Source organism: Schistocerca piceifrons, chromosome 2, assembly GCF_021461385.2.
Source record: "Schistocerca piceifrons isolate TAMUIC-IGC-003096 chromosome 2, iqSchPice1.1, whole genome shotgun sequence".
Classification (NCBI taxonomy): Eukaryota; Metazoa; Arthropoda; class Insecta; order Orthoptera; family Acrididae; genus Schistocerca; species Schistocerca piceifrons.
The window spans coordinates 501,474,385-501,486,780 of NC_060139.1; the positions used below are offsets into that span (position 1 = coordinate 501,474,385).

At 45.1% G+C, this 12,396-nt stretch overlaps 1 protein-coding gene across 1 annotated transcript in view; it reads right to left on the minus strand.

Annotated features, from left to right (window-relative positions):
- Positions 1-1,360: 1,360 nt before the first annotated feature.
- Positions 1,361-12,396, minus strand: part of LOC124775517 (neuropeptide CCHamide-1 receptor-like) — a 55,690-nt gene continuing 44,654 nt past the window's right edge. Inside the window, exon 5 of the mRNA XM_047250350.1 lies at positions 1,361-1,634. Coding sequence (XP_047106306.1) covers positions 1,361-1,634 — 274 coding nt within the window. The remainder of the gene's footprint in view (positions 1,635-12,396) is intronic.

Genomic DNA, 12,396 nt, shown 5'->3' on the forward strand with positions numbered 1-12,396 from the left:
TGCTTTACACCGCACGGCAGCGGTTTCATAGCGTTGAAACTTAGTTTTATTTATTTCTGTCCGTGAGTTAATTAGGTAATATTTCTTCGTGAGTCTTCACATTCAGGTTAAATGGCAGCAGAAGTCCATTTGACAGCCTTCCTGTACTAAGTATATCAGATAAGTACAACTGTATTTTAATATAAAGGCCTAAACCTGGCGTTGACGAAATGCTGGATCAGTTCACGAAAGCTGTGTATCACAATCTTAAAACTATGACGTGTATCCTATGGGCATACTAATTGTTTAGAAGCGTATGGCGAGAATGTCTGGGACTGAATTACGCTGTATGACGTCTCTGGCACAGGTGTTGCTGGTCCACTATGACTTCTATGTCCGTAAAATTTTTAATTAGTCACTTTACACACAGGTGTCCTTAGTAAAAATACATTTTCCATGGTAAATTTGTAACTTATTGTTTTAAGTCTTTTTTTCCAACACTCAACCTTGTGAGCCACTTTGTACAGTCACTGTGATGAGAGGTAGCACCATATTAACCCTGTTAGCCGACGTAGTATGTTTGATAACACCTGTTCTCATTTGTAAACTATTTTAACAAATACCATGTTCTTTAACGGCACTACTACAGTAAGATCCACAAAACAGCGTCTAGGTGACGTGAAACATGGTCAGGACACACAAAAGAACGGCACATGATCAAAGCACTAGTGCTGTAATGTCATTACATTACAGTCACAAATATAGTACGTACGAGTACAAGAATGGTGTATCTCGTCTTGCGCATAGGAATGATACTGACTCAATCAACATAAGGTAATTTTTGCATGGTTCATTTATACTGGTTCTTCATCCAATAATAGTGACACCAAACAAAATGTAACAATTCTTCCACAATTTATTATGTCCAGCGATGTTCAAGTTAACATCGACGTACCTGCCAGACAGTGACGGCTAGCACAAGGGCGTAATTCCCTTGGAAACACCGGAAGAGAAATTATGTGTCATGTAGAGGATACAGATGCTAAACAGCCTCACGAGACAACAGGAGGAGGCAGCGTCAGAGCGACTATTGTCAAAAACACGTGTGGGGTAGTTAATTCAGGTTCACTGGCTGAAACGGATTTGGTCCACGCCGAATAGTCAGCCAGCTGTAGGTACAGATTCTTTCGGGACGCCAAACACCACCAGTAGACGAACAAGGGCTCTTGAGAGGACTGTTGTCGCTCCCCCAAAAGACGACGGCACAGATAAAACTGACGCAGTTTCGTGTCACTTTGACAGCTGAAAGTGACGTCCACCTCTCACTGATCTTCCTAGGGTCTTCAGTTGCTGTCTAAAAAACAGCTGTCCGCAGCGGTCCCTACGTTTTGCAGCCGTCGCCTGCACCACCGCCAGCACCGACACCGCCGTTCATGAAGGTGGTGACGGTGATGTCATCGGTGTGGTGGGGCTGGGTACCCACGACCTGGCCGCTGAGCTGCCGCAGGCTGCCGAAGTTGGCGAGGGATGTGGTCGTGTCCCAGGTGGACTTGCAGTAGTAGCGCTCCTTGCGGGACGATCCTAGTGAGGTCGTGAAGGTGCCGCCGTGCTGCAGGCGGCTGCGGCCCGACGCGCTCGTTGTCGTGGTCGTGCCCCTGACGACAGATGAACGAATAGCTCAGTACCCTGGCATGCTATGGTATCCAGTGGTCGTGCCACAGAAGTAGAACACACACCTTATGTACACACATCAAAAAAAGTTTTGCATCACACCGGTTCCCAGAACTCCTAAAGATATACGTTGACTGGGGATACTATATCACACAGTCTCCTTCACTGTCCAGAGATGTCACTAAACCCGTCCAATGAGCAACGCCTCTTAGACGGAGGGTGTCTAACAGCCAATCAGTTCCAGTCATTCCACCACGAAGGAGGTACACGGCTCGTGTTGTCTGTAGTTCAACTGTGCCTAGACGGTCAACACCGCGTTTCGATCGCGTCTGCATTGTTACTTTGCGCCAAGAAGGGCTCTCAACAAGGGAAATGTCCAGGCGTCTCCGAGCGAACCAAAGCGATGTAGTTCGGACATGGAGGAGATACAGAGAGACAGGAACTGTCGATGACATGCCTCGCTCAGGCGCCCAAGTGCTACTACTGCAGTGGAACACTGCTACCTACGGATTACGGCTCGGAGGAACCCCGGCAGCAACACCGCCGTGTTGAATAATGCTTTCCGTGAAGCCACAGGACGTCATGTTAGACTCAAACTGTGCGCAATAGGCTGCACGATACCCAACTTTACTCCCTTCTTTGCAACCACGACACTATGCAGCGCGGTACAGAAGAGCCCAACAACATGCTGAATGGCAACACGTTCTCTTCACCGATGAGTGTCGCATATGCCTTCAACCAGACATCCTCGGAGACGTGTTTGAAGGCAACCTGGTCACGTTGAACGCCTTAGACACACAGCCAGCGAGTGCGGCAAGATGGAGGTTTCCTGGTGTTTTGGGGTGGCATTATGTGGGGCCGACGTACGTCGCTGGTGGTCATGGAAGGGGCCGTAACGGTTATACGATACGTAGATGCTATCCTCCGTCAGATAGTGCAACCATATTGGCAACATGTTGACGGGGCATTCGTTTTCATGGACGAAATTTCGCGCCCCCGTCGTTTGTGAATGACTTCCTTCAGGATAACGACATCTCTCGACTAGAGTGGTTAGCACGTTCTCCTGACATGACACCTATCGAACATATCTGGGATAGATTGAAAAGGCCTGTTTATGGGGACGACGTGACCCACCAACCACACTGAGGAATCACCGTTGAGGAGTGGGACAATCTGGACCAAAAGTGCCTTGATGAAGTTGTGGATACTATGCCACGACGGATACAGGCATGCATCAATGCAAAAGGACGTTGTACTGGGTACTAGAGGTACCGGTGTTTACAGCAAGCTGGACCACCACCTTTGAAAGTCTCGCTGTATGGTGGTACACAATGCAATGTGTGGTTTTCATGAGCAATAAAAAGGCTGGAATGATGTTTATGTTGATTTCTATTCCAATTTTCCGTACGGGTTCCGGAACTGTCGGAACCGAGGTGATGCAAAACTTTTTTTGATGTGTGTAGTTTGTGACACTTGCAACTGCGCTATGAGGTAACCACTGTAATCTGCTCATCGCGTGAGGGGTCATTAGAAGTTAGGTGTGCTTTACAGCTACCTTAACGTCTTACATTATTCACCAGATGAAGGCAAGTCAAATTTTTTTAGGTGAACTTCAGCGTGGCTCATCACCACACATACGAAAAGGAAAGTGTTGGCTTATGCCCATAGGAGCAGGTTCAGCTGCCTCATTTGTAAGACTTTTTCTATCATTTGTGCACACTGGTATTTTTGCTTCTTGAAATGTAAGACTTGGGTTAAGTGTATAGAACACATGTAGGTGACTGTGTGTGTGTGTGTGTGTGTGTGTGTGTGTGTGTGTGTGTGTGTGTGTGTGTGCGTGCCATAAAGCCTACTTTTCTAGAATAGCAACAAGGGGGCCGGCGGACTTAAAGTCCCTATCTGACGGATGGATCACCACCAACAGTCACATGCGCTCACTCCACGAGACATTGGGAAAGCTGCCAACAGCGTGTACCGTACCAGGGCAACACCATCCATGCATGAACAGTCCGTGCACGCCCTTGCTTAACACCACTGATCTGACGGGGATCAATATATTGCACAAGGCATAACCGTTTGTGCTCACACAAAAAATACGATACACTAAGGGTGTTTCCCACTTAATAGCAATGAATGTCACGAATCATCTAATAAACCATTACATCTTTGGTGATTTTTTGTTCCATGCACATTAGGCCGTGTTTTAAGGCATGTTTCTGTGCCGAAACTTTCGCCACCTGAAGCTGATATCATAATCAGTAGCTATTACATTGCAGTTAGTATTTTCAAACTTAAATATGCTCAGAAAGCCGAATCCGCACATATTAGAAAACAGGATGTACGTATATCTGTACATAAGTATGTACTCATATAGCTATTTCTATGCAGTTAGTATTTTTAAACTTAAATAAGCTCAGAAAGCGGAATCCGCACATATTAGAAAACTGGATGTACGTGTATGTGTGCATATGTATGTATGTATGTATCTTGCACGTCTCCTCGCAAACCACTGGTCAGATTTCAACGAAACTTGATTCACATATCACTTACTGTCTGGAAAAAATCGGTTACAAACTAAATATGAAAAAGCAGGCGGTGAAAAAGCAGTGTAGCCCAAGTCGTGCGAATGCGGACACTACAGTCATCAAGAATTTGAGAATCAAAACACTTAGTGACTTGCCGGCCGCGGTGGTCTAGAGGTTCTAGGCGCTCAGTCCGGAACCGCGCGACTGCCACGGTCGCAGGTTCGAATCCTGCTTTGGGCATGGATGTGTGTGATATCCTTAGCTTAGTTAGGTTTAAGTAGTTCTAAGTTCTAGGGAACTGATGACCACAGCTGTAAAGTCCCATAGTGCTCAGAGCCATTTGAACCATTTTGAACTTAGTGACTTGCAACAAACTTTACACATACTAGACTTCTTATTGCTGGTAACCGCCGCAAAATGATGAAAGGAGGAACGTTTATCGCTTATTTCGTTTTCACTGTTTACGCAGTAATGTTGTTGTTGTTGGGGTCTTCAGTCCTGAGACTGGTTTGATGCAGCTCTCCATGCTAATCTATCATGTGCAAGCTCCTTCATCTCCCAGTACCTACTGCAACCTACATCCTTCTGAATCTGCTTAGTGTATCCATCTCTTGGTCTCCCTCTACGATTTTTACCCTCCACGCTGCCCTCCAATGCTAAATTTGTGATCCCCTGATGCCTCAGGATATGTCCTGTCAACCGATCCCTTCTTCTAGTCAAGTCGTGCCACAAATTTCTCTTCTCCCCAATCCTATTCAACATCTCCTCATTAGTTACGTGATCTACCCACCTAATCTTCAAAATTCTTCTGTAGCACCACATTTCGAAAGCTTCTATTCTCTTCCTGTCCTAACTATTTATTGTCCATGTTTCACTTCCATGCATGGCTACACTCCATACAAATACTTTCAGAAACGACTTCCTGACACTTAAATCTATACTCGATGTTAACAAATACCTCTTCTTCAGAAACGCTTTCCTTGTCATTGCTAGTCAACATTTTATATCCTCTCTACTTCGACCATCATCAGTTATTTTGCTCCCCAAATAGCAAAACTCCTTTACTGCTTTAAGTGTCTCATTTCCTAATCTAATTCCCTCAGCATCACCCGACTTAATTCGACTACATTCCATTATCCTCTTTTTGCTTTTGTTGATGTTCATCTTATATCCTCCTTTCAAGACACTGTCCATTCCGTTAAACTGCTCTTCCAAGTCCTTTGCTGTCTCTGACAGAATTACAATGTCATCAGCGAACCTCAAAAATTTTATTTCTTCTCTATGGATTCTAATATCTACTCCGAACATTTCTTTTATTTCCTTTATTGCTTGCTCAATATAACATTGAATAACATCGGGGATAGGCTACAACCCTGTCTCACTCCCTTCCCAACGACACCTTCCCTTTCATACTCCTCGCCTCATATAACTGCCATCTGGTTTCTGTACAAATTGTAAATAGCCTTTCGCTCCCTGTCTTTTACCCCTGCCACCTTTAGAATTTGAAAGAGAGTATTCCAGTCAACATTGTCAAAAGCTTTCTCTAAGTCTACAAATGCTAGAAACGTAGGTTTGCCTTTCATTAATCTTCCTTCTACGATAAGTCGTAAGGTCAGTATTGCCTCACGTGTTCCAACATTTCTACGGAATCAAAACTGATCTTCCCCGAGGTCGGCTTCTACCAGTTTTTCCATTCCTCTGTAAATAATTTGCGTTAGTATTTTGCAGCTGTAGCATATTAAACTCATAGTTCGGTAATTGTCACATCTGTCAACACCTGCTTTCTTGGGATTGGAATTATTATATTCTTCTTGAAGTCTGAGGGTATTTCGCCTGTCTCATACATCTTGCTCACCAGATGATAGAGTTTTGTTAGGACTGGCTCTCCCAAGGCTGTTAGTAGTTCTAATGGAATGTTGTCTATTCTGGGGGCATTGATTCGACTCAGGTCCTTCAGTGCTCTGTCAAACTCTTCACGCAGTATCATATCTCCCATTTCATCTTCATCTACATCCTTTTCCATTTCCATAATATTGTCCACAAGTACATCGCCCTTGTATAGACCCTCTATATACTCCTTCCACCTTTCTGCTTTCCCTTCTTTGCTTAGAACTTGGTTTCCATCTGAGCTCTTGATATTCATACAAGTGGCTCTCTTTTCTCCATAGGTCTCTTTAATTTTCCTGTAGGCTGTATCTATCTTACCCCTAGTGAGATAAGCCTCTACATCCTTACATCTATCCTCTAGCCATGCCTGCCTAACAATTTTGCACTTCCTGTAGATCTCATTTTTGAGACGTTTGTATTCCTTTTTGCCTGCTTCATTTACTGCATTTTTATATTTTGTCCTTTCATCAATTAAATTCAGTATCTCTTCTGTTACCCAAGGATTTCTACTATACCTCGTCTTTTTACCTACTTGATCCTCTGCTGCCTTCACTACTTCATCCCTCAGAGCTACCCATTCGCCTTGTACTGTATTTCCTTCCCCCAATCCGGTCAATTGTTCCCTTATGCTCTCCCTGAAACTCTGTACAACCTCTGGTTTAGTCAGTTTTTCCAAGTCCCATCTCCTTAAATTCCCACCTTTTTGCAATTTCTTCAGTTTTAATCTACAGTTCATAACCAATAGACTGTGGTCAGAGTCCACATCTGCCCCTGGAAATGTCCTACAATTTAAATCCTGGTTCCTAATTCTCTGTCTTACCATTATATAATCTATCTGATACCTTCTAGTATCTCCAGGATTCTTCCATGTATACAACCTTTTTTTAATATTCTTGAGCCAAGTGTTAGCTATGATTAAGTAATGCTCTGTGCAAAATTCTACCAGACGGCTTCCTCTTTCATTTCTTAGCCCCAATCCATATTCACCTACTATGTTTCCTTCTCTCCCTTTTCCTACTCTCGGATTCCAATTACCCATGACTACTAAATTTTCGTCTCCCTTCACTACCTAAATAATTTCTTTTATCTCATCATACATTTCTTCAATTTCTTCGTCATCTGCAGAGCTAGTTGGCATATAAACTTGTACTACCGTAGTAGGCAGGGGCCTCGTGTCTACACTCCTGGAAATTGAAATAAGAACACCGTGTATTCATTGTCCCAGGAAGGGGAAACTTTATTGACACATTCCTGGGGTCAGATACATCACATGATCACACTGACAGAACCACAGGCACATAGACACAGGCAACAGAGCATGCACAATGTCGGCACTAGTACAGTGTATATCCACCTTTCGCAGCAATGCAGGCTGCTATTCTCCCATGGAGACGATCGTAGAGATGCTGGATGTAGTCTTGTGGAACGGCTTGCCGTGCCATTTCCACCTGGCGCCTCAGTTGGACCAGCGTTCGTGCTGGACATGCAGACCGCGTGAGACGACGCTTCATCCAGTCCCAAACATGCTCAATGGGGGACAGATCCGGAGATCTTGCTGGCCAGGGTAGTTGACTTACACCTTCTAGGGCACGTTGGGTGGCACGGGATACATGCGGACGTGCATTGTCCTGTTGGAACAGCAAGTTCCCTTGCCGGTCTAGGAATGGTAGAACGATGGGTTCGATGACGGTTTGGATGTACCGTGCACTATTCAGTGTCCCCTCGACGATCACCAGTGGTGTACGGCCAGTGTAGGAGATCGCTCCCCACACCATGATGCCGGGTGTTGGCCCTGTGTGCCTCGGTCGTATGCAGTCCTGATTGTGGCGCTCACCTGCACGGCGCCAAACACGCATACGACCATCATTGGCACCAAGGCAGAAGCGACTCTCATCGCTGAAGACGACACGTCTCCATTCGGTTCTCCATTCACGCCTGTCGTGACACCACTGGAGGCGGGCTGCACGATGTTGGGGCGTGAGCGGAAGACGGCCTAACGGTGTGCGGGACCGTAGCCCAGCTTCATAGAGGCGGTTGCGAATGGTCCTCGCCGATACCCCAGGAGCAACAGTGTCCCTAATTTGCTGGGAAGTGGCGGTGCGGTCCCCTACGGCACTGCGTAGGATCCTACGGTCTTGGCGTGCATCCGTGCGTCGCTGCGGTCCGGTCCCAGGTCGACGGGCACGTGCACCTTCCGCCGACCCCTGGCGACAACATCGATGTACTGTGGAGACCTCACGCCCCACGTGTTGAGCAATTCGGCGGTACGTCCACCCGGCCTCCCGCATGCCCACTATACGCCCTCGCTCAAAGTCCGTCAACTGCACATACGGTTCACGTCCACGCTGTCGCGCCATGCTACCAGTGTTAAAGACTGCGATGGAGCTCCGTATGCCACGGCAAACTGGCTGACACTGACGGCGGCGGTGCACAAATGCTGCGCAGCTAGCGCCATTCGACGGCCGCGGTTCCTGGTGTGTCCGCTGTGCCGTGCGTGTGATCATTGCTTGTACAGCCCTCTCGCAGTGTCCGGAGCAAGTATGGTGGGTCTGACACACCGGTGTCAATGTGTTCTTTTTTCCATTTCCAGGAGTGTATCTTGCCCACTATAATACGTTCACTATGCTGTTTGTAGTAGCTTACCCGCACTCCTATTTTTTTATTCATTATTAAACCTACTCCTGCATTACCCCTATTTAATTTTGTATTTATAACCCTGTATTTACCTGCCAGAAGTCTTGTTCCTTTTGCCACCGAACTTCACTAATTCCCACTATATCTAACTTTAACCTATCCCTTTTTCTTTTGAAATTTTCTAATCTACCTGCCCGATTAAGGGATCTGACATTCCACGCTCCGATCCGTAGAATGCCAGTTTTCTTTCTCCTGATAACGACGTCCTCCTGAGTAGTCCCCGCCCGGAGATCCGAATGGGGGACTATTTTACCTCCGGACTATTTTACCCAAGAGGACGCCATCATCATTTAACCATACGGTAAAGCTGCATGCCCTCGGGAAAAATTACGGCTGTAGTTTCCCCTTGCTTTCAGCCGTTCGCAGTACCACAACAGCAAGGCCGTTTTGGTTAGTGTTACAAGGCCAGATCAGTCAATCATCCAGACTGTCGCCCCTGCAACTACTGAAAAGGCTGCTGCTCCTCTTCAGGAACCACACGTTTGTCTGGCCTCTCAACAGATACCCCTCCGTTGTGGTTGCACCTACGGTACGGCTATCTGTATCGTTGAGGCACGCAAGCCTCCCCGCCACGTGCAAGGTCCATGGTTCATGGGGGGGGGGGGGGGGTGGAGCATAAAACGTGACGTTTTAATTCATTACTGCCTTAGTACTAACTGTCACAACACATTTTTTAGACAATATTAACATACACCACTGACTGTACCAGCGAAATTATTTTATTGTACGACACATAGTTTAGGAGATTTGATGTCATAAACACTGAAATGCGTGAAAAACTGCCGCATCATGCATGACGTTTTACTTTATGACTTCTTTACTACTATTCTGTAACACCCAAAATGCAGATAAAATACCTTCTGCATTATCCAAATTTTTCGCCGTTTAATATTCGTTGATAACTTGTACTGTACTGCTAATTATGAATCTCTAAGCTTTCTTACAGAAACTATATGTAATATGTAATAGATGTAGTGTAACTGATTGTTATTATAATGTAAATATTGTAAATTGCTTGCTAATTGCCAAGGGATCTTTATTTAAATGTAACGATAGCAACGATGGAATGACAGTAGCTGTGCCGTTGTTTATATTTACGTATGGAGAGTCTCTGTCTCTCTGCGAGCAGAGGGGAGGCAGAACAGCTTGAGTCATTAGAGTGCGCAAGTGTTCGTTGGGCGCTCCTGCAGGCGTGGTGTGCAGCTTTGATCGCGCCAGTTTGGGTGCTACTTTGTTAACCCGCGAGTATTGAGAGAACGGTAGGAGTGAACCGGCGGAGTAAGCCGCATCTCTAACTACTGCCAGTCCAACATTTATCCGTGGCTCTGGAGACGGCTTGTGGTTCTCAATAAGCAGCAGCAACAGCGGCAGCTCAGAATTGTCGTCGGCAACTTTTTTCGTTGTCCGGACAGCTATAACAACGTAAGACTGTTAACTGACAAGGTGTGATTAATATTGTACAGGTACTACGTCTGCTAACTTTCTTGAATAATGACCTGCAATTGTTAAAACTTATAGGGAACGTGTGTCGTCATTTTCCTCATACATTATTACCAAGAAGAGTCTCTTTCCTTTCCATGCAATCATCAAGTGTCGTAAAAATATGAAAATTGATTAACTACTTAGTGGCAGTTTTGTTTGTTTGCTAATGACGAGCTTCATTCTAAATTTTACTGCCTTAGTAACTGTTTACTCTGCTGTTGCATTGCAGAGGCTTAAAGAATTTGCTGTTTTAAGTATTAACTTCACTCACTTAAAGTAACGTAAAATCTCACAGGCAAAACTAAAAACTAAAGATACAGCACAGATTAAGAAAGCGCAATTTCATTTATTCAGTATTTAGCTTCGCGAGTGACTTCTTCCAGCTTGTCAAGTGCCATATTTACTTAAATTCAATTCAATCTTTCAATAATTAATAGTAAATTACTTGCTGTTTTCCAAATTTTACATTAGGTTACGCTGAGGGTTCTAAAAATAACTTTTTTTACGCAAAAGGGTGTCACTTGCAATCAGTCATTTATTTAACCAGCAACTTCATTTAACTTTGCTTTCAAAACTTAGTATTTCAAACTAAGTAACTGCGAACTCAGTGCTATTCGATTCATTTATTTTCTTGTGAACTGTTCTATTGTGGAAAAGCGTGACAACCTGCTGTTGTCACGCCACTAATTATTTGCTTGATTTTCTTTGCCATTAGCTTTCTTACGATTCTGGATATTCATTGCCCTAGTAGGGTGGCGACCGTTTAATTGTCCTTTTTTTGCTAATCAGTATTTTTGTATTAAATATTACGTGGTACCCTGTTTCCTCTGTGTGGTTAGTGAGTGTTGCACTAAATTTCATTCATTTCAAAATTACACTGAACCACAAAAGAAACTGTTCTAAGCATGCGTGTTCAAGTACAGAGATGTTTAAACAGGTAGAATACGGCACTGCACGTATGTAAGATAACAAGTGTCTGGTGCAGTTGTTAGATCAGTTACTGCTGCTACAATGGCGGGTTACCAAGATTTAAGTGAGTTTGAACATAGTCGGCGCACGAGCAAAGGTACACAGTGTCTTCGGGATAGCGATGAAGTAGGGATTTTCCCGTATACCATTTCACGAGTGAACCGTGAATGTAAGGAATCCGGTAATACATCTAATCTCCGACATCCCTGCGGCCGGAAAAAGATCCAGCAAGAACGGGACCAACGACAACTGACAGAAGTGCAACCATTCCGTAAGTTGCAGCAGATTTCAATGGTGGGCCATCAACATGTAGCTTTACGCCTCGCCGGGGTCCTTCAACTCCAATACTATACTGTTGAAGACTGGAAACATGTTGCCTGCCATGCAACGTGCTGTTCAGAAGAAATCTTCACTCCCTCGACTCTTACGGATTTATGAACAGCCCTGCAGGATTCATGGTGTCGATTCTCTCCAGCAGTGCTTCAGACATTAGTCGAGCCCATGTCACGTTGTGTTGCGGGGGCGTCACACGATATCCAGCAGGTATACGAGATTCTTTGGCTCTTCAGTTTATCTAAGCATGATCATTGCCTGCACAACGTTACAAGTTTCACCATGTACACCATAGTCAGCTGAAGTCACTCACTGACGATACAGACCCGCGGGGCTACCAAATTGCTGATATTTTGTTTGCTACGTATCAAGAGCGGGCTTAAGATTCATGGTATCTTTACGCTAGCCCTGGGACCGTCAACACCGACATTGGGCTTTTGGATGACTGAAAGCATGTTAAGTGGTCGGACGAGTCTCGTTTCAGATTGTGTCGAGTGGATGGACGCGTACGGGTATGGAGACGTTGCATGTCAGTAGGACTGTTCAAGCTGGTGGAGGCTCTATAATGACGTGGAGCGCGTGCAGTTAGAGTGATCTGGAACCCCTGATACCTCTAGATACGACTCTGACAGGTGACACGAACGTAAACATCCCGTTTGATCAGTTGCATACATTCATCTCCATTCTGCATTCCGACGGACTTGGGCAATTTCAGCGGGACAATGCGACACTCCACACGTGCAGAATTACTACAGAGTTGCTCCAGAAACACTCTTCTGAGTTTCAATACTTCCGCTGGCCACCTAACCCCCAGACGTGAACGTTATTGAGCGTATCTGGGATGCCTTGCAAGGTC